This window comes from Zingiber officinale, chromosome 7B, assembly GCF_018446385.1.
Source record: "Zingiber officinale cultivar Zhangliang chromosome 7B, Zo_v1.1, whole genome shotgun sequence".
NCBI classification, from domain to species: domain Eukaryota; kingdom Viridiplantae; phylum Streptophyta; class Magnoliopsida; order Zingiberales; family Zingiberaceae; genus Zingiber; species Zingiber officinale.
In genome coordinates this window covers 98,212,276-98,234,319 of record NC_055999.1, presented here as the reverse complement: position 1 = coordinate 98,234,319, position 22,044 = coordinate 98,212,276, and the positions used below count along the sequence as shown (strand labels likewise).

Here is a 22,044-nt window from a genome sequence, read left to right as displayed (position 1 = left end):
TTGGCCCCCTTTCCTTTTTTCATGGTACAACCCTCTTGTTGAGTCCCTCTTTTCCTCGATACACTTATAACACACTGATAACGTAGAACATGCTCCTTTGATTGACCTTAGGTAATCCAGGAGATAGATAGTTGAATTCCCATTTCAATTTTGTCCATAGAATTCAACCAATGAATGGCCGAAAGCAAATTCCATGTCCTTTTCACTTACTACCATAATTTTCTTTTACATTACAAAGACTCAGGGTACTTGTCAGATTTATTTCTTCAGTATATTTGTAAAAACAAAAGTTTGTATCCTTGGATAAAAATGTTTACTTATTGGAAGTCATCTTGTTTCTAGGTAATTATATGTCTAGGTCTGATCTCACAAATGTGTCAGTAGTAAGCACAAACTTTAGGAATATCCTCATCATTAGTGGAATATTGTGCAATCTCAACGTTACAGTGATTGAACAAGGGGTGATTCGCTTTCTGTGCATGATGATTTTTTGTCTTTTTGAAGAATAGTCCATGGCCTGTCTCTTTTTGCTTATTCTGTCTGTCTCATGTTTTCTCTTTACGCTTCGTTGTAACTTTCCAATTCTTTGAGTGATTTTCACATTCTTTCCCAATGAAAAATGGACCAGTAAGAGAATTTATTCTTGTGCTTTCAGAAGCCAGCGGAATTCTTAACCTGCATAATGATGTTCAAATGTGTGGATATCAAGACGTGCAAACCATGTGGGAGTTGGTGAAGCGATCAGAGATGGAACTCTCACACAAGAACAAGAAGCGCAAGCGGCCGTTGTGGAGGCTATCAGCCTGGTTGAACCGGACATCATGTAGTGATCCCATGGATCCTCATTAAGTGAATTCATGCTGCAGCCGACTTGCATAGAACTATTCAACAATTATAATATTACCTACTGTATCTCTCAACTGTAACAAAGAAAGAAGTATCAAACACATGCAAATGAGCTTACGCCAGCTCTAGTCAGTATGTTATCTCCACTCCCTCACATAAATTACAGTAAAACCAATGTACTAAAGGTGAATGATGTGTATATATATAAATGGCATCATGTATCAAGAATTGCACCCCCATGTTTGAAAGGAGGTGCCAAATTGGTATCAGGCCTTCATAAGCTGATATCTGCTTGTTTGATTGTGATTTAATGTGCACAAAAGTTGAAACTGGTCTCTTTGTGATTTAATGTGCAGAGAAAAAAAACAGAAATTGTTTTCTTCTCTGGAAAAGTGAGTTGGATAAGAAAGTAATAGACAATATTTTTCAGGCACGAACCTGGAATCTCAGTTCTTCTATACCATAACCAAGGTGCAATGTAATGTTGAAATTTTCAAGGGAATAAGTTGGCAGTGGTGTAACTTCTACGGTATTTTTTATATGCTTTTGCTTTTCTCTCATCATTTAAAATTCTATTAAGTGCCCAGGTTAATTTTCAACCCATGAATACTTCATAATTGCATTTTATTCATATGTTAATACAACAAGGTCTAACTTTTTGTTTTTCCCAAATTGTCGAGTTCTATATCCAGATCAAGCTTTATCAGAACAAACACATGGAGTCTTTTGAAGCATCAACCTTATGACACGAATAAAAGGCGAGGCTTGTTACACCAACCCCAACTTATGATTGCAAAGCTAGTTCAAAGCATGTTTGAGGTTATTGACATGATTTATTTCTTACAGAAATCAAATTCCCATCCTCATCAGTGGGCTTCTACGAGAGATTTGAGAATGTTAACTTGCAGTTGCAGGTAAACCATGTAGCTCTTCACTTCATATAGCAACTCACTGAGGCACATCTCACTCCCACCTGGCAAAATCTGCCTCAGAGCTCTCACACGCTGGCTGTACTCATCCTCAACTCTGATCAGGCTCATGTAGCTTCTTCTGCTCAAACTTTTTGGCCTAGTTGGATTCACAAATGCCAGTGACCTGGGAATCGTTGTGGTGGCTGGAAACATAGGAAGCTGCTGGCTCTCTGAAGTGATCAAGGGGATCTCAACTTTGCGACACTCAAGCTTGTGCCTCAGGGCACGGCTCCACTTAAAGCCATTGGCAGAGAGAGCCAGTGCCATGTCGACTTCAAACCTCACTGTGCTTTTGAGCTTTTGGTCTTCGATTTGGCGGCGAGAACTAGCATTGCCAGTGGCTTTGGCCAAAGCAGGGAGGAGATAGCCAATGTATCTATACAGAAAACTTGCATGGACTACAGCATTTGGTTCTGATGAACAGACCCTCTTCCTCTTGCTTCTCTGCTTCTCTTCCATAAGAAAGGTGTCACTCCCTGATAATGCAAGTCATAAAAACTTTGGAGAAGAAATCATAAAGATGGCTCAAAATGAATTAGAAGGCATAGGAGGAGAAGATGGAAAGGAAGTTCTGGCGTACCTTGTTGCTGCTTGGGAAGCTTAATTCAATTGCTCGGAAGAGAAGAGTGAAAATGGCACTACTAAATAGGGCAAGAGAAGGGCAGCTCACAGTGCTCATTTGAATGCAGCAGTCCTTGAACTGGAGGCCAGCACAGAAGCAAAATAATTGAATGGTGGAGAGGGAAAGGTTTGGAGGCACCCATGCAAATGCATTGATCAACAACAGAAGACACAATTAAGTAAAAGAAGGGCCCAAGGGGTCAGGGCATGCAGCAGGACCAAGTGCTCAAGGGGTTTTGGCAGCCAAAACCCTCAGTCAGTCAGGGCTTGACATGGCTGGAGGCAGCACATGGTGGCACATGCAGGCAGAGAAGACGAGGAGCCCTCATTCAACTTCCATGTGCCATGGCCTCTATAAATGCCAACCATCAGATGAGTCCAACCAGAGTACCCTTGCACACTCTCACCTCTACCTATCTCCTTCATCACAACTCATCACTTTAGACATGTAATGTACATGGATTTTGCAATTGTATTCATACATTTTAACCACCAATCCACATAGTTGAAAATGGTTAGGAGATGGTTCAGCTTCTTGTTAGTCGACGTAAACTTATGACAATAAGTTCATGAACATGGATCCTGAGTGTACTTGTTGTATGCCCTCCCTCATTTTGTATGAGAAGCCTAACTTTACATGACCTGTGATGGTAAATATACTATTATTCATTGGAATGTATTGCCTTCAAGCCTCGTAAAAAGTCCCATGTAATTTGTAGAATGACTACTCTAAATGAGTATTGTCCCTAATAACATGAGCATTTGAACCTAACAATGGATAAAGAGCTAAGCTAGAGTGAGTCACTAGCATGTAACGGTATCTCCTAAAAAGTTAGAATCCCAAATAGATGTCCAAAAATTTAAAGAACTATCAAACTATACATGTTGAACAATGCATTAGGTTGGATTGACATCATAGTCAAAATGATCATGTGACTCATAGAGTTGGCAAGTCAAATGCATTAGATGGTGGGTCATATGGAATAAGAAAGTCAAATTGGTTGGTTTGGGTAGATAAGAAGCGATTAGTGGAATGACTAGATCAACACACTAGATGGAATCCAACTAACCAAACAAGTCAATCTAATTATGTTTGTTGAAGTAACTAAGTGGATCGAATAGTTAGATTAAGTGAGTTGGACAAGCTAAACATATGGGCTAAGTAGACTTGACCAACCAAGCACATCTAATGGGCAATTGGCCAATTGTTTTGGATGGATAGAAATTTTAAAAAAAAAATCCAAGAAAAAGTAAAATGTCATAGTCGCTAATCATGCAAGCCGTACACTAATAGTCTAAACAAGGACAAAAGATGATTATGGATAACCTTAAATAATATAGAAAACTTTGCGTTGGTCCCATTGCACGCATTTGATTTTCCTTAGTCACTACAAGGTGCTTTCTTGTTCTATATATGCGGCTTCACACCGACCACACCAAAAGCAACAAGGCTCAACCACTAGGCATCACCCATTGATTGGTAACTCTCATGTCTTTCTACCTCTCTTAAATTGTTTCATCAAGTCCCTTGCAAGCACAAAACACTTCTACTCTTCGCCTGTCTCATGAAAGACTAAGCCCCACACGCTAATCACAATGAAAGCTACGACTCCATTAATTTTCTCTCTACTTACTATAAGATTACTCTTTCAAATGTCACTTTGGGAGACCTAACCACTTCTAATCAATAACTCAACTCAATTGTGTAGGGACTCAAATTAAAGTTCAACAATCATACTACTTGAATTTTAGACTTATAGATCTTATTCTTATTCCAATCAACAACCAAATGCTAATTATTCAGATATGATGTTTAGTGATATTTACACAATATAGATGCTTACCAAGTTGTTAACACTACCATGCCTCAATATAAGAAAACCTATATATCATTCATCATAAAAATATGCAATATATATATATAATATATATCCTTTAAGATTTCATTAACCTTACTATTTGAATGCTTTCTCTCTAATACTGAAAGTAGTGCATACAAATTCCTCATAAACGCCAAAGAGCTACTGTGGAGCACTAGTGAAAGTTTTTTTGAGAAGAATTGGAGTGTTTTAAGCTTCTTGTTTTCATGCCATTGATTGGGTTTGGAGGAGAGCAAAGTTGCACATGGGATTCATTGAAGCTGTGTGTCCCATTTAGCTGAGCTTCTTTGGACGCACTTAGACAAATACAAGCACAATTTATAGCTAAGAGTTGGGTGCCAAAATCATTGAATTCTCCATGATTAATTAATGCAGTAGTGTCAGTGGAGATACAGCTGATCATTTTGCAATTAAATTCCAAGAACTCTAAACTAAAAGAAATAAAAACAAAAGCAAACCACTCCAATAATGAGAAAGAGTTGGATATGGAGCCCTTTCACTTTTGCACAAGGACACCAATATGCATGTGCCAAAATGCCACTATGGCCAAAATACTACAGTTCTGACTGATAATTACAATAGGAAATGTTTTGGGGGGGAAATCTTTTATGTTGTTTAATTATTGAACTCGAAGAGCAAAGGAATTAGGTCTTTAATCTCGTCTTGTTTTCTTTCGCAAATCAAACAAGATTCGGTTTGAGTGATCATGACTTAAGAGCCCACCAATTTTTGTTTGTTGCTGAAATTTAGAAATGATTTGGATGAACAGATTAATTTAAGAATGCAGCAATCATTTGATTGTGGCATCTTTACATTTATTTACCAACTGTATGTATTATACATAATTTTATAAGTAGCATGGCAATCATGAATCATAAACTACATGACTTTGTAGTATCATACATTACTTATAAGTATTCCTCACATAGACTTTGTTAAGAAACTAATAAAGAAAATGATTTGACAATTTCTTTTTTTTAAAAAAAAAAAAAGGAAAAGAAAAGAAATTGTGTTCTATTGGAGCCACGTGAACCCATAAAAAGGGTGGACCAATGCGAGTATTGTCTTGTACGTGAAACAGTTGGGATAGAATCGGAAGAACATGGAAATAAAGCAAATTATTGTACTCATGCCTCACAAAAAGTGTGTGTATATCATTTAATTGGCATCTGTTTTTATTTGGCTCCATTAAGAATTCATTAACTTTGTTGTTTGTTTACTTTTCATGTACGCCAAAAAAGTGAAATGCTTTTATTTTATTTTATCTTTTGGTTATGGAAATATTATAATAAGTAAAATTATTAGTTTTATGCTCAACAATAAGCACTTGTCCATGCTCTCGAGATTAGCATTTTCTGAGACACTAAGAGGAACGTATTCGTCTTTTGCCCCAAGAGATTAGCATTTTCTCAATTTTCAAAAATCGAGTTTTAAATTTGTTACCGATTACTCCAGAATTAATTGACGTAAACTGAATAAAAAAAATAATGAGCACTTGTCTGATTCAGATCCAAGCAATGTACATGACAAGAACATAAGAAAAATGTATAATACCAAATCTGAGACGACAGATCCGGTCCTGTAAAAATTTCCCATCAAACATCACAGGAGCATAAGTACAAATGCTATCCGTCTCTTTATTGAACCCGATGTTTAACAATTCAACAGAATCAATCCAGACTCTTGTTGATGAAAACACACACGATGACAAAACGGCTTTGGCCGCACTCAGAGCAGCATGGTCCATAATAATGATCTTGTAACCATACATGATCATGGAAAGACAATACACCCACGTGTTGCATGCTGATGGCGCATCAGGTATCAAGACTGTATTGTAACTTCAATGCTTTATTCCGGACGAGAAGAAGTTAAATTATGAGACGATGTGACTTATTCGAATATGTCATCAAAAAGATGTGATAAACATTTGATCCAATTCCAAAAGTGGATTATTAAAGAAACTAAGAAAAAAAACTCAATAGTGAATAAAATCACGAGTGCAGTAATTAGGCACGTCAACAAAGAACTCAACATTCAAATGGTGGCAATCCCCACTCTGACGGATTGAAATCCGAGAGCGAAGTAAGAACCTGATCGGCTTCTCTTTGATGAGAAACATCCAGCTGAGCATCTGGTACCATAACCACAGACCTGCATGCATCGTGACAAACGATAAGAAAGTTTTCGAGTGGAACGAGTGTTGCCCTTGCATTCACTTACATCCCAGCATTTTTGGCTGCAGCTACTCCTGTTGGTGCATCCTCAAACACTAGGATCTTACTTGCGTCGTCGATCGTTCCCTGGTTACAAATAAAATTCAATTGAGCAAACTTAGGAACGTTAATGGTTCCAACTTGTTTCTCTTTGGCAGAGGATTACCTCAAATCTCTTTGCAGCAGCAAGAAATATATCAGGAGATGGTTTGCCTTTCTTTACTTCTGGATCATCGCCCATGACCACATGGTGCATCAAAGCGAATATTTCTCCATGATTTTGCGTCTTCAGTGCAAAGTGCCGCTTGTGAGATCTGCTAAGACATCAATTATTAAATATTCTGGCGTTTTTGGCTAGTATACCAAAAATTTTAGGTGGAGAAAAGGATGGTCAATGTGATATCAAGACACATTTCAAAGCGTCCCATGCATTTAAATTCCAAATTAGTTAGACATTTAAAAAAACAAACAAGGATTACCCTGTTGCAACACCCATAGGTATTCCATTCGAATGTAGATGATTCACAAGACGTTTGACACCTGTTTAAGAAGAATTTGTGCAATATATATTTTAGCAAAACTAGATTAGGGTGAAAGTTCAATAAAGAGTAATAAATAAGAAATATGCATCAAGAAATAATAGATCTTAGACAATTAGGCACCATTATTCTCTTAAATCACAAGGGTAGAAAGGTGTTGTACCCATGGAATGCAAAAATCCACTTAAATTTTTTGCAAGTTGATAATGTCGGAATAGTGATATCAATTTTCAACTCTAATAATAAGAACAGTTCTAGGATATACCTTACTTAGAAAAATTCAATTAGAACAAGCATTAAAATCTTCAAGTCCTACTTAAATCAAGCTATTATATAAATGTCAACACAAACGAGGTTATGGAGGAATTTCAAAAGAGTGATCCTATGAGCAACAAGCACCTATATAACACTACCATCACTACTCGCGAAATGAAAAAGGAAATAGACCAGCAGTTCATTGCAAAATGCTATAAGCAAGCTATGTGTATTGTTTTCTTGAATTGAAGCTTTGTTTAAAGTCATATCCGTAAATACTTGGATTCTTCAACTACCCCTCCACTCCTATATGCCTTTCAGACATCTGACATTGATACCAGTACCACTGCTGACATGTAAAAGCTTTTAAAAATAAGCAAACACCTAGATCTATCCACGTTAGATGCTCATAAGAAAGAACCAGTGGCATAGGTCAATATTTGAGAACTTCAAATATATTTAGAAGCACACTCAAAAGGAATTATTTTCTAGATTTTCAATTGTAGTACAGTAAGCAACTTTGATGAGAGGGATACTTTTTCAAGCAAACATATTAACAAAAGGGTGCTGGGAAAGGATCAATTATACTTAGTCTTATCCTGCATTGCAAGAGATCGTTTCCGCGACTTGAATCCGTGACCACCAGATCACACAACAATATTTTTTTCAAGCAAACTTATAGTTCAAGAAAATATTTTTCTCAATGTAAAATACCATGAAAAAACAATGAAGACTAAATTTCTTTTGATTATTTTTGGCAAAGGACTCTCATCCCTCACACAGGCTCACACAATGATCCCAAGAGATTCAACCAGTCCAACTGAAATATCTGGAGTCCCAATTTTGTCATTCTCTATTGGCCATTCATATGCATCTCAAGTATCACGATGTGCATCTCACCTCAATTACAATAACTTTTTAAATGTGTTCTTTGCTAAAATCTACGATGTGTAACAGTTTTTACAACTTTGGACAAAGAGTTAATTACAATGCTAACTTTCTAGAAATGGCTAATTTCACTAATACACAAAACAAATCTATGTATTCCAATGAATCATCATCAAAGTACACATGGCTTTGCCTAGTAATTCTTGAGGCTTTTGTTTTTTTTTTAAATCAATATTGATTTGTATAAGTCCACATACAATCAACCTGCTCAACCTAACAAATATAAAACAAGAAAAATGTTATTCCAAATCTCTAGGTACAGCCATGTCAAGCTGAATAGGACACCAATGATCCCAAGAGATTCAACCAGTCCAACTGAAATATCTGGAGTTCCAATTTTGTCATTCTCTATTGGCCATTCATATGCATCTCAAGTATCACGATGCGCATCTCACCTCAATTACAATAACTTTTTAAATGTGTTCTTTGCTAAAATCTACGATGTGTAACAGTTTTTACAACTTTGGACAAAGAGTTAATTACAATGCTAACTTTCTAGAAATGGTTAATTTCACTAATACACAAAACAAATCTATGTATTCCGATGAATCATCATCAAAGTACACATGGCTTTGCCTAGTAATTCTTGAGGTTTTTGTTTTTTTTTTAAAATCAATATTGATTTGTATAAGTCCACATACAATCAACCTGTTCAACCTAACAAACATAAAACAAGAAAAATGCTATTCAAAATCTCTAGGTACAGCCATGTCAAGCTGAATAGGACACCAAGGAATACACAATACAGAAGAAGGTAACCACATCAAGTAGACTCTTTCTAGAGGGGGCTGAATTGCAATTATCAACTTATCCAAATGCATTACACTTTGTTCTAAACAGTTTTCTAAAAACCGGCCTAGGCAGCCGCCTAGGCGCTAGCCAGCCGCACCGAAAACATTCTAGTCGGCCAACCTAGGCGGCCTTGGCGCCTAGGCAGCCTTGGCGCCTAGGTGGGATTAGGCAGCCCTAAGCGCCGACAAATCGAACGAATCGTCTAGGCACGGCAGAAATAGTGCATGGTTTCATGATTGTTTTTAGTTTGGGTTTTCAAATTTAAAGCTCAATTAAAAAAATTAGAAATCTAACCTTTTATTTTGTATTGGGCTTAAGTTTTATAAGCCCTAAACTTTAGTCTAACAAGAAAATTGATTTGTTGGTTTACCCTAGCGATTGGCACCAAACTTCATCTTCATCCTACTGAGTAACCAGAGCTGGAGAAATTAGAGCAAATGAAGAAGCCCAAATTTATGAGAAATCAAAGAGTTAAAAGACTGGAGAAATTGATTTGAAGAAAAATTTATTGTCTGATTTCCTCAACTGAGCGACTTGGAAGCGATTGAATTGAAGGTTGTCCAAAGCTTCATCCTTTGGAAATGTCATTTCATCATTCAACCTCGAAGAAGCTAGAGTGAGAGAACTTTACGAGGATGATTTTGCATCTGAAAAAGAAGGGGAGGATCACAATGATGATATTGAGTTTGTGTTCGATGAAAAACAAGTTGTTAAAAATTTTGGAGAAGTAGAATAAATTTATGATATTTTATTAATTATGATAGTGGATCCTTCCCCGGGAAGAAGGGGAGCCTTGGCGCAACGGTAAAGTTGTTGCGTTGTGACCAAAAGGTCACAGATTTGAATCCTGGAAACAGCCTCTTGCAAAAAAAAGCAGGGTAAGACTGCGTACAATGGATCATTCCCCAGGACCCCGCATAACGGGAGTTTCGTGCACCAAGCTGCCCTTTTTTTTTATTAATTATGTAATTTTGAACTCATTTTAAATTTGATATTATTGTGTTGGAGTTATAAAATACGATTTATTACGTAATTTATGTTGATACCGTGGAATCCGCCTAGCGGTGGCTAGTCCCCGCCTAAGCAGCCTAGGCGCTAGGCATTGGTATGGCGTCCAACTAACGCCTAGCGAATTTTAGAATCTTGGTTCTTAACTGTCAACAATCAATGATAGTTCACTAAAACACTAAAACCTAATTAGTTCAAGATGAAAAAACCATACACAGGTAAGCTCTCTTGCTATCTGTTTCATTTGTAATACTGTTATATGGAACTTTCATTCAAACCTTATGCTAAATGATAATGTGCGTATATCGAACGAATAACCTAATGATTGTTTGCAAGAGGGCCAATGTTAATCTAGCCAATATATTTCAAAGTGTTTTATATTATATAATTATGAAAGAACCAACAAAATTTCAAGGTCTAGGCATTCATCTAATGCTTACTCTTGGTCATGAGGAAGAATTTAATCCACTTGATGGTACTTGATAACTTTACACAAGGATGACAAATAGTCAAATATTGTGAAAGATGTCAATATTTCCAAGCTACTGCACCACAGATCCTTCAAATTCGTGATTTTAGGGATATATAAGCAACTATCCACTGAATGGATACAAACTTATATTGGCTTCTTATATCCTGATTTTGGTACAGTTGTAATCTAATACAAGTTAAATTTCTAATACAAACATCTCAGGGAGATGGAAGAATGTCAAAAATCAAAACAAGCTAACTTTCGATGCTTAAGGCGACATTTGAACATTTTCACCCTACCCAACAGTCATAATCATTGGTTATGATGATGGTGCGCATAAACGGTCAATCCGATTATTTTTTATTACTGAAGGTTCTGAAGGAACAATTTCTCCTATGCAAACGCCTCTTTTCACAAATTTTTTGGGTGCATTTAATTAGCTACTGCAAATCAAGTGGAAACCGTGTATTTTCCTACTACATCACGCTTTGACCATCTGAATCAAAAGAATTCGCAGAATATGCACATGGATCGTTTGCGCTACTCACCGGGCAAGAGCTGGCACGACGGGAAGAGGTCCTGCAGCATTCCTTCTCTCTCTTCAAGGAATCCCTCGGGGGTGAGGAGGCCTTCGAGGCCACATTCCTTGACAAAGATTTGGGCGGACTCGGTGGCCTTCCTCCCCATCATCTTTGCCTTGAGCGACCAGTCGAAGGTCTTTCCGAACCTCGCCAGGATCTTCTCCTGAACCACCGTGTAGAACGGCTCCGTGTCTGCCCGTGGCACAGTAAACGCCGATGCAACAAAACCGAGCGAAAATCGGGGGAAAATAAAGAAGGGATAGCGAGATCACACCGAGGAGGAGGCCATCCATGTCGAAGATAACGTGGGTGATGGGGACCCGAACGCGTGGGAGAGCAGCCGCGAGGTGCGAGTTCGCCATGGCCAGATCTGCTCCTGTGTGAGCGCGACCTTCGACGAGAGAGCTGCAGGATCCGAGACGGACACCGGAGGAGCGGGCGATGTGGCGGCCGGCGACGGCGCGACGAAACCACCAGGAATAGGAAGGGTCGCCGCAGAGCGAGAAGAGAGAGGTCCAATTAAACCCCCGATTCATCTAAATGGTCAATTGAACCGGTCCGGTCGGTTCATTTCAGTTCGACCGCCGAGCTCTCAATTTGAAATCGACTCCAGGTCGATGCGAGCACGAATCGATCTCCATCTCATCTAGTCATCAAACGGGTTAACAAATACGTAATTCGAACATAATTTTAGCTAAATATTTGTTGCTATGAGACACTAATTCCTATACACCAAGTCCTTGATCAAATAAAGCTTCACCCCAATGATGAAACCATGAATTGTAACAATCAAATATGTTCAAACAATGGTATTTTTGCAAGTCCTTGATCGAATAAAGTTTCAAGAATGTTTGTTAAAGAAGTGTTGTTTGTGTATCAATAAAAAATGTAGTAACATAAGGTTTCCAATTTGCTTCACCTTCTTAGAGGAAATTAAATGAAAGGGACATAAGAAGCAAAAGATTTCATGATCTTGTGGAACCAAGGAGCGTTTGCAACTGGATCAGCCACTTTTAGCGCAACCTCCCGAGCAATTGCAAGTTCAGCTTGGAGGGCATGATTCACTCTCATCAGCTGCAGACAGTAAAAGGACAGATATATAAGATAGAGCAACCATTAGTTCCAAAAAGGTTGGGCCAACATTACCTCAATATTCGCATCCCTGAACTTTTCGATCTTTTGTTCCAGTGCTGAAATTGTCTTTTCTCTTACATCTTGAAATGCTGCTTCAAGTTCTTCAACAGTTCGAGGAACAAAAATGAGGCCCTCCTGCTTGAACAACCGTTCCAACATGTCAACATTTTCATCACTGAGATTCTGCCTCAGCTGCACAAGATAATTCACAAACATGAGAATGATTTCAACAAATACTTAAGACTGATAAGTATTGCCTTATACAAATGACCTTTTCCAATAGTGTTTCGTATGTACACACTGGAGTTTGACAGGTAGTAATCTCCTCCATCTTGTCTAATATTGTTACTGCATGTTCGTACACTTGAATTTGAGAATCTGTTGTCTGCTCCTTGTCGTCTTTTGCATCTATATTGTTGGTTCTCGGTGAAGATTTTAATAGCTTTGCCCTGCAGCAAAAGAATGGCATTTGGTTTCTTGTTGTAGAAGTCGCATACAAAAATTCTCAGACATGCCTAGCTCCAAAGCGAAATGTGGAGAGGCTTTCCGAAGCATTTGTCAAGCAAGGGGAACAGCAGCAAAGCAATCCAGTTCTGGAATTTCCACCCTACGGCATAGAGATAAAGATGACTGCAATTGCACTTGATTTCCTGATTATGAAACAACAACTAACCAGTGCATCTTGAAGGATCCGGGTGAGTCTAGAATCCCTATACGGAATGTGGTTCACTTTCCCTGTTGGAAGAAAAAGGTCTAGCAGTCAATGTATTCTAAAGAGCAAAAGTCATGGGCTCATTTCATATCTAATGTTGCATGCTTGTTGAAAGAAGCATTTTTTACCAGTTGTCAGTGCATTGATAACGTTTCCTAATGCTGAAAGGGACTTATTTATGCTCTTAGCCTCTTCAAGTAGTGTTCCAACAGCACCTGTTTTCTCAGTTTTTTCTGAGCCAGCTAAGTCCACAAGAACCGCCTTCCCTATTTTTGACCTGGTAGTACAATTACATTACATGGTAGAAACAGCACTCGAGTGGAAATATGAGTTGGGATGTAACATAATATGTTCACGTCAGGTTTTCTGAACTCTTGAAACATAATATAGAAGAAGCTAGAAATTTGTGCAAGAAATTAAGTTGAACTTGGAAGAAAGTTGGTTCTGACTCTTGAGACTAGTACTAGAATACATCCTTTTAAGCATAGATCTATTTTCAGTGGAGATGCATTAGTGACAGATAATAAACAGGTATGAATTACCTTCCATCTGTTACATATTCCTGTTGAACAGAAAATATGTAGAGAGAATGACTCCTGCTACTCGCCACATTCATTTCTGCGCAAGTTGAAAGATGCAGAAATGACAGCTAGAAACATAAAGCAGTAACGTGATAAAGAACAGAAAAGAAGTCCTCCAAAAGCTTCTATTTCTAAAAGTTGAAGGATGCAACAGAGTAATACGAGTTTCGCCAACAGCTCTATTGGCTATTCCACGCTGCATTATTTTATGAAAGGATAATCAGTTAACGGTGATGAACTGTGTTACTTCTAAAGGTACTCTTACATGTAGGCATCGAAGGGCTTCCGCAGCATTTGTTATGAGCATCTGAAAACACAGACAAGAAAAGGAAGGTCAACAAAGAAGTACCTCTATCATTTGGAAGATTTTCAGCACATGTAGCTGACCTCAGTTGCTCCAGAAAGAAATATTCCTTGGCACTTGCTCTCCTTAATTTGAATGTTGTCTTTCGATACATCAAAAAGATCTCTGACAAATAACACCATGAATTCTGAATTTTAGTCCTCAAAGGCCAAGTTCATATAAGTGCAAATTAGCTTTATTTTCAAAAAGCTGATTCTAGAAACATCATCAGATCAAACTAGGAAACCAAGCAGGTAACTTATTCTAGATGCCACTGACCTTATCTTATCCATATATATCTCCACCTGAAAAAGTAAATAAGAAGAATGAGCAAAAAGAACTGGTAATGCATGACCAGACATGATATTGAAATTCTACCAAATAATTTTCACACCATTGTTAATTTCACTGTCCACTTGGTCAATTCACTAAAAGATTTCATGCCTTCAAAAAGTCCATCAACAACACGTGGAAGAAGACCCTTTTTCTTTTGATCCTCATCTAAGACACTAGGGCCCTTTAAGATGTAAGGTATATATTTTGTATTAGTAATCATTATATCATACACCATATTTATTCTATCAATCAAATGAAAAGTTGCATGTAGTCAAAAGGTATTTTGCTCTCAACCTCCATGCTGTAAGTTTTTCCAGCCCCAGTCTGTCCATTCAAAGTCAACAATTTGAAAAATTATTAATTCCATGTTAATTACTGAAGAATCACATGCATGAATTTTGAAGAAGCAAAATAAAATATAAATCAAAATGTCAACATCAAATTTTGCAATAATTAGTATTTGTGCAAATATACAGAAAAGGGGTCTCATGGTTTTATTCAATGGCCACAAGGGGTGAGCCTGGGAACAATAATGATAAGGTCACCTTGAGTGACCAAAGTTATAGACGTGCATAGCCTTTGGTTATGCAAGAGTAATGCTATGCAGAATGGTGATTTCCAAACCCTTGATACTATTTTGCCATGAGATCATGGAGATCAATAACTGTAATAAGGACATGGAGTTGAACTAGAGAAGTATACCTATGGTGTTAAATTTTTTATTCTTACCTAATCTACCACCTGATGCATCAACAGTAAGATAGTCAATTCTGTCAAAACTAAGTGGACTTTCATGCGCATTAAATATGGTGAATACAATAAGTATGAGCTCTCTCAAATGATAAATGAACTAAACCAACAAATAGTAACACAAGAAAATAGCAAAGAGGTCAAAAATTATGAGGGCTCTATAATCCTTGCCTGGTTTCTAACTAAAAAGTCTTTTGATCCAAGGATCCACTTGATAGCTTTGGATTTTCCTATGTCACCATTTAAGAGAAATGTTAATTATTAAGATCATAACCTTGAAAGCAACTGGAGATAGAATAGGACAGGAATTTTACATTTTCTTGTCTATTTCCTTATGTAACAAACTATTGTCAGTCTAAACATCTAGGATCGCCTTAAACAATATCAAGAATTCTTTGACCTAAGTTTCTTTGAGCACACATTTTAACATCCAAGACTTGAAACAAAAAAGCATTGGCAATTGGCAAATATATGATTTTACACTTATGTTATTTTATCAATATATTTTCCTTTAGTAGTACTTCTTGTTACCGTTGAGTGTTGAGAGAAGATTCAAAATAGTTAATTAAATAAATCTTTGGTCCTATTAACACAGCACATGCACAATAAGCTCTGCAGAACAGTAAACTGGTAAAAGTAATCACACACAGAAGTAGTAAAATCACGGCTTACCTGACCATAAATGAGAATCGTACCATTTATTCCATTTAAGGCACCTACATAAAGAGACAATTAATCTGTTTCGAAGATGTAAAACTAGACATGATCTTCGGGAAGAAAGAAGTAGGAAATAGATTATCATTTCTAACGAAAAGTATCCTCAAGAAAACACAATCAGATGATAATTCTTTTTTCATGTGCGTCCACCTTCAATTATCGGCATTGCAAGGAAGTCATAGACTTCTACTTGGTCAGAATCTTGATAGAATGCCTTGTCAAAGCAAAAGATGGCATCTTCTCCCTTCTCATCCTACAAGCAAAGCCATGTATGATCACACCAATTATTATCCAATGAGGAAAAGCTTTAACAATCAGGAATAGAACCTGGAATGCAAAAGACTGTGCGTCCAAGGCCTGAATGCATGTAGATTCACCATGAAGTTTTTTCTCACTTGAAATGAAAGGTCTAAACCTCACACAAACTGTTATGTTGGCCATCCTTTCCAGTTTAGTGAGATAAAAGCATTCAAATTTAGGACCAGCCTGCAATAAGATGCAAAGAATTTTTTAAGCTGGAGGCTTGCATAGATCCTAAAGCTTTTATTGGAAAAAAAAAGACCCATGTTTTAACTGAAAGAAGTGCATACAAATAAATGCAAAAAAGGTTAAACATAAGCTAAATAAAATCTTGAAGCGCTCGAAAAGTTAAGCTCAAAGAGACAACATGCAAACAAGTGAATGGTAAAATCCAAATAGGGACGGTGCTTATAGGTTAAAAATTGCGACTGTTAGACAGTAGCCATTCATGCGACCAGGACAAGCCTATTGAGCTCTATCAATTCTTTTGAACACCCATCTTGATATCTCAAAATGGCTCGTGTAGAAGTGTGCAATTGTGAATAAAATGCTATTTAATAAATCTCTATCTCAATGAAAACAAGCATGTCCCAATCCATCATCATGCATCCCTGTAATCCATACGGAAAGTAGGTCCAATGCACTATGAAAGGATGCCTCTACTGGAAAACCAAGGAGCACAGAGACTTCTTAGAGCCCAAGTTAAGATCATTTGCATCAAGATACATCTTGTCGTGCTTCCGGAATAAGCTGCGCGCAATGGATTCTGCAGATCGGTGTTACAAAGTGTCGATCGATCAATCGAGTTGGCGTCGAGAGGAAAGACGGATCGGGAAAAATAGAGATCGGTGTGCTCGAGAAGAGAATAGTTTTTTACCTACTGCGTCCGCCGAGAGGAACGCACTAGCGAAGAACTGCTGCTCCACAGTGAAGAACGCGCGGTCGGATAGACGGCGTCGGTAGGTTCTCGAGGATCGGGAACTCTCAACGGCGAAGAACGCGGCAGCGGAGAGACGACGTCGGTCGGGCTCTCGAGGGTTGGGAACTCGAATAAGTTTCTCCGAGGGTACAGTATAGCAAGTGTTTTTTCCCGCGCGAAACGTTTCGCAAGACTCTGTTTCTTAAGAAGGAAAGAAACAGATAGAATCAATAATTGCGTGGACAACAGCTCTTCTGCTGTTGCGTTTACATGTCGGGAAAAGGGAGGAGGCGTCCGGGGCCGGCAATATGTCGAACAAAGGGCGGAGCTTCCCTTGGAGGTTCGATCTGAGTGATTGCGTCCATGTCGATGCCCCTGAGGAGAAGCCATCGGCTCCAATGATCAGGCGCGTGGACCATGGGAAGGCTTGGGAGGGCGAACGTCGGCGGCGGCCGCTATCGTTGGCCCTTCAGGCTGGAGTCGCTGGCAGCGTTGCAGGGGACGATTCGGCGTGAGGCGAGGTGCTACATGCCAGACCTGGAAGAACGGAGCAGTGCGAACGGCGAGTGGAACCAACGTCAAGAAAGGAGGATGACGAGTCTTGGAACCCTGCTAGTCAACGAAAAATGGACTCCTTCCGCCTAAATAAACATATCACAGAATCCTTATTTAAACCCTACTCAGAGACCCAAAAGGTCACTTTGGGTCATTTCAGCCTTCCTTCCCTTTTCCCGAAGCACTCGCCGCTATGGCCGCCGCCGCCGCTATCAAATCCCTCCTCCGCCCCTCCGCCACATCACCGGATTTCTCCGCCCTCCTTCCCCTCTCCGCTTCCTCCTCTGCGTCGTGTGTCTCCTTCCGGTCCTCCGGCTTTCAACCCTCCTTCCTCGGCATCCGCCTCGCCGACCCCGCGCATCCGACGATCCCCGCGCTCCGGATCCGAAGTGCGGGAAGGGGACTTCGCATCGAGGCCGCAGCGAGGCCCACTATTCTGGTGGCCGAGAAGCTTGGGGAGGCCGGGCTGGCTCTGCTACGGGAGTTCGCCAACGTGGATTGCTCTTACAACCTCTCGCCTGAGGAACTCTGCGTCAAGATCTCTCTCTGCGACGCGCTGATCGTGCGAAGCGGGACGAAGGTGACGCGGGAAGTGTTCGAGGCCTCCAAGGGGCGGCTCAAAGTGGTCGGCAGGGCCGGGGTGGGCATCGACAATGTGGATCTTCAAGCTGCCACGGAGAGCGGGTGCCTCGTTGTCAATGCGCCGACCGCAAACACAGTCGCAGCAGCTGAGCATGGGATAGCGCTTCTTACTGCAATGGCAAGAAACGTCGCTCAGGCTGACGCCTCGATGAAAGCTGGTAAGTGAGCCAACTTCGTTGTTCGTTTCCTGCATTTTGTTTAGATCTGCAAGTAAGGAAACGAGAATGATCATTATTACTATATGGGTGGATAAAAAAAAATTTCTTTATATCCGTATTTCATAATTGCTTGTTTGCATTAAGAAGTATGAATTTTCATGCTCTCAAAGTACCAAATCATGGTTTTAAAAATATCTTGCTGATTTTGAAGGGGATATGACATATGCAGATTATAGACGCAGTTAAAGATCTTATCAGATCCATATAAACAAATTTATACAATCAACTTGACTCAAAACCTAAGCTACTTTCTTTAATAGTTTGTTCCTTGTAAATGCTAACTTAAAATTTTCAAGTGGTAAAATATCTTTAGTTGTTATTGTAGGTCCTGGTAGGCTGGCTAGAGGGGGTTGAATAGCCCTTCAAGTTAGAAAAAATCTCTTGCTTCTGATTAGCAATGATGCAGAATTAGATTAAGTAAATATAAACAATTAACATTAAAAAAAACAACTTAAAAAGAATAGGTAAAAAGGCCAAAGTTTATTTGGTTACAAATTATGTGGTTGTTAATCCAAGGCGTTGAAAATCTTACTAAAAACTATTTCATTGAAGCCTGAGAAGCTTTTTACATACGTTGACAGCTCAAAAAAGACTAGGAAAATTAATATAAAAGTTGTTGTTCATTTTGTAGCGCCAGGGGACTTCTAATAGCCTCTTGGGATGAACTATCCGTTGCTTTTTGTCGCTCGGAGACGTCTCCAAGAAGATAAACTTTATCTGCTGAAGATAAAGTTTTATTTTCTTCCAACGGCAGCCTAATGGTTATTGAAGGCGTCTCCAACAAGCTTGAGGGTGCCTCCAACAAGGTTGGAGGCACCTTCCACATAAAGGCACGAGGGTACCTCCAACCTTGTTGAAGGCGCCTTCCACAAGGCAGATCAGCTTCCAAGTTGATCTTCTTCGCGTGGGTGATATTCCGGTTATCCAGAGTTGAGCTCACTCGAACCCAACTCGGATCTTCTCCTCGACTAGTTTTCCGCTTCGACTTCTCGTCCCTCGGAAGCGCCGCGCACATTCTTCTCGTCCGGTAGTGTACTCTTCCGCAGCTTCTCGTCCCTCGGACACACCGAGCCCGTCGACTCGCTTCTCATACCATCTTTCTCGTCCGCTGCGTCTTCCGCTTGACTTCTTGTGTTCCTAAGTTCCTGCACACTTAGACACAAGGATCAAACACAACAGGACTTAACTTAACTCGGTTGAATATATCAAAATCAACCCGGGATACTTACATTTGTAAATATTTTAATATTTTAATACATATTGCATATGTTCCTTCAGATTTCTTGTATGAACGTATTGTTTGCTTATACTTTTTAAAACTTGTACCCAAAATTACCTTTCTTGTTTTTTTTTTAAATCTAATTGAATGGAAATGTGGTGCTCCATAAATATTTGTGAATCTACAACCCAATAGCTACTTTTGTGAGTACAGGTCAAGTGGGGGTGGAAATTTAGACGAGTTTTTGACTCCCAGTTTAAAGGACAATTTCCAAGAATTCAGATTTATCCTAATCTTTAGTCTGCATTAGTTGTGTAATTCCTGTTCAAAGGACAATTGTAATCAGTATTTAAATATTCACTTTGGAATGCCTTTTCCCATACAGATTGTGATTCCTTCTCTGATAATTAATCTCATTTATGATTTACCTCCCTTGGAGACCAGACTATTGTGTGCTTCTCTCATTTATTTACCTCCCTGAACTATCACTGCCAAGGTTTAAAATTTCGACCCGTGCTGATATTTCAGTCCCGGATCGGAACAATATGGTTTCGGTATCGTATCGTATTGTACCGATACGGTTTCAGTATTTTTTTAATTTAATATAGTAATTATTAGATAAATATATTAATTGTGTATAATTTAAAAATAAGTTGTATATTGAATTTGTATGTTCTCTATTATTAAACAACTTAATATTGTTAGAAAAAAATAATTAAATATAGTTTTCTGAAAAAAATTGATCTATTAATAATTCGAATTAAAATTAATATATCACAATATGTTACTTTGCTAATACTAAAAGAAGTAGCGTAAATCAGATAGAAACATTGGTTCTCGTAATATTTTGCTTAAGTAACCTCTATAGTTCTCCCATGCCTAGATTAAATATTCATAATTATATAAATTAATACAAAATATTATTTTATATATAATAATTATATAAATTAATACAAAGATACTATTTTATATATAATAATTATATAAATTATTTATTTATTTAAATAATATATATTTAAAATAATAAAAAATATATTAAAATAATAATTAAATATTAAAACAGTAAAAAAATCAGATTATAAATTTAATTTATTAGAATTTTATAATTTTTTTAAGAATTTTTAAATAAAATTTAAAAAGTAAAAACAATTTCAAATTACCATTTAATAAAATTTATTAATTTTTTTAAATTTGAAATATATTTTTTATATTTTATTGAGATAATTTAATTAGGGTTTATGAAAGACTCTTCAAAATATCACGCCTAAGTGGAAAATATTTGAATTATTTAAATTACAAATTTTGCACAATAACTTGTGACGCACGCCCGCGATTGCGCGCCCGCAACACCTCTGGTGCCCCGTACCCCTTCGGCGGCGTCGGAGGCGTCCGGCGAAGCCTCTGGCGGCACCGGAAGCGTCGCGTCACAACACCTCCGGCGTCTACCACGCTTCATGTGCCCCGCGATGCCTCCAGTGGCACCGGAGGCATCCGGCGACTCATTCGAGACACCACAACACGCGCTCAAAACTGCAACACATAGGGTGCCGGTTTCGGTTCCCCAGCAGAATGGTAAAAACAGTCCATATCGGGCGGCACGGAACGGTATTTCAATCCATGATCATTGCAGTTTCGAATAGGTATCGATACTCTTGTTGCCTATGCATCTTACTCAACAAGTTAGTTGACTAGCTAATGAGGGTAAGATGCATAATCAAGGTATGATGCATGCAATGATGTAGCTACGGTATTTCAATCCATGATCACTGCAGTTTTGAATAGGGACCGATACTTTTGTTGCCTATGCATCTTACTCAACAAGTTAGTTGACTAGTTAATGAGGGTAAGATGCATAGTCAAGGTATGATGCATGAAATGATGTAGCTTGCTGCAAGATTAAAAAAATTGAGCCATCAAATAGATTGAAACAAGATAAAAGTCTATATACAAAGGACATTTGAATTAGGGTGGTAGTTGGGGTCAATTATCTCATAAATTCCTTAAGGAATTAGAAATGACAGGTAATAATTTAAAACCAACATGATTTTTATTATATTAGATTCTCACACATTTGAAGGCTTCTAAAAGTTGGTGTGTGTTATGCAACTTGTTAAGCTGAAATGCTGAATCTTGTTTAATGCTCCTATGCATATATGGCGGTATGTATTCATCTATTGATTTTATTACCTTTTGTTGTATTTACACTGGCAATGTGAGTTTACAATATGTAGTATGCTTTACAAGTTTGCTATGTGGCCATGTTTGTCATATACAGGCAAATGGCAGCGCAACAAATATGTTGGTGTCTCTCTGGTAGGGAAGACACTGGCGGTGATGGGATTTGGAAAAGTTGGTTCAGAAGTTGCCAGACGTGCAAAAGGACTTGGGATGCAAGTGATTGCTCATGATCCTTATGCACCTGCTGATAGAGCCCGTGCTATTGGAGTGGAACTTGTATCATTTGATGAAGCCATCTCTACTGCTGATTT

The 22,044-nt window shown here is 38.4% G+C and overlaps 4 protein-coding genes across 9 annotated transcripts; 1 reads left to right on the top strand and 3 right to left on the bottom strand.

Annotated features, from left to right (window-relative positions):
* Positions 1–1,501: 1,501 nt before the first annotated feature.
* LOC122006462 (transcription factor bHLH146-like) lies at positions 1,502–2,759 on the bottom strand. 2 transcript variants are annotated; one of them, XM_042561977.1, is made up of 2 exons: positions 2,398–2,759; positions 1,502–2,315 (listed from the first exon to the last, which is right to left on the bottom strand). In XM_042561977.1, the coding sequence occupies exon 2, from the start codon at positions 2,274–2,276 to the stop codon at positions 1,713–1,715; it is 564 nt and encodes a 187-aa protein (XP_042417911.1). In that variant the 5' UTR covers positions 2,277–2,315; positions 2,398–2,759; the 3' UTR covers positions 1,502–1,712. The 2 variants fall into 2 exon arrangements, with proteins under 2 accessions (XP_042417911.1, XP_042417910.1); XM_042561976.1 differs by having other exon boundaries at positions 1,502–2,293.
* Positions 2,760–5,933: 3,174 nt separating this feature from the next.
* LOC122006459 ((DL)-glycerol-3-phosphatase 2-like) lies at positions 5,934–11,680 on the bottom strand. The gene is made up of 6 exons (XM_042561973.1): positions 11,404–11,680; positions 11,097–11,321; positions 7,014–7,074; positions 6,701–6,848; positions 6,542–6,621; positions 5,934–6,472 (listed from the first exon to the last, which is right to left on the bottom strand). Exons 1-6 carry the CDS (start codon positions 11,663–11,665, stop codon positions 6,349–6,351), a joined length of 900 nt encoding a protein of 299 aa, XP_042417907.1. The 5' UTR covers positions 11,666–11,680; the 3' UTR covers positions 5,934–6,348.
* A 241-nt stretch (positions 11,681–11,921) lies between these two features.
* Positions 11,922–17,166, bottom strand: LOC122006457 (kinesin-like protein KIN-1). Of its 5 annotated transcripts, none has more exons than XM_042561965.1 (17): positions 16,880–17,166; positions 16,030–16,768; positions 15,853–15,955; positions 15,658–15,701; positions 14,530–14,559; positions 14,294–14,416; positions 14,179–14,204; positions 13,944–14,025; positions 13,822–13,863; positions 13,719–13,752; positions 13,518–13,593; positions 13,104–13,252; positions 12,937–12,998; positions 12,779–12,870; positions 12,535–12,712; positions 12,276–12,455; positions 11,922–12,203 (listed from the first exon to the last, which is right to left on the bottom strand). In XM_042561965.1, exons 2-17 carry the CDS (start codon positions 16,141–16,143, stop codon positions 12,063–12,065), a joined length of 1,476 nt encoding a protein of 491 aa, XP_042417899.1. In that variant the 5' UTR covers positions 16,144–16,768; positions 16,880–17,166; the 3' UTR covers positions 11,922–12,062. The 5 variants fall into 5 exon arrangements, with proteins under 5 accessions (XP_042417899.1, XP_042417900.1, XP_042417901.1 ...); XM_042561966.1 differs by having other exon boundaries at positions 16,030–16,188; XM_042561967.1 differs by lacking the exon at positions 14,530–14,559.
* A 380-nt stretch (positions 17,167–17,546) lies between these two features.
* LOC122004606 (D-3-phosphoglycerate dehydrogenase 3, chloroplastic-like) lies at positions 17,547–22,042 on the top strand (the record flags this gene model as incomplete). The annotated part of the gene is made up of 2 exons (XM_042559467.1): positions 17,547–18,276; positions 21,831–22,042. Coding segments are annotated over exons 1-2 (819 nt in total), but the record flags the coding sequence as incomplete, so codon positions are not given.
* Between the last annotated feature and the right edge of the window lie 2 nt (positions 22,043–22,044).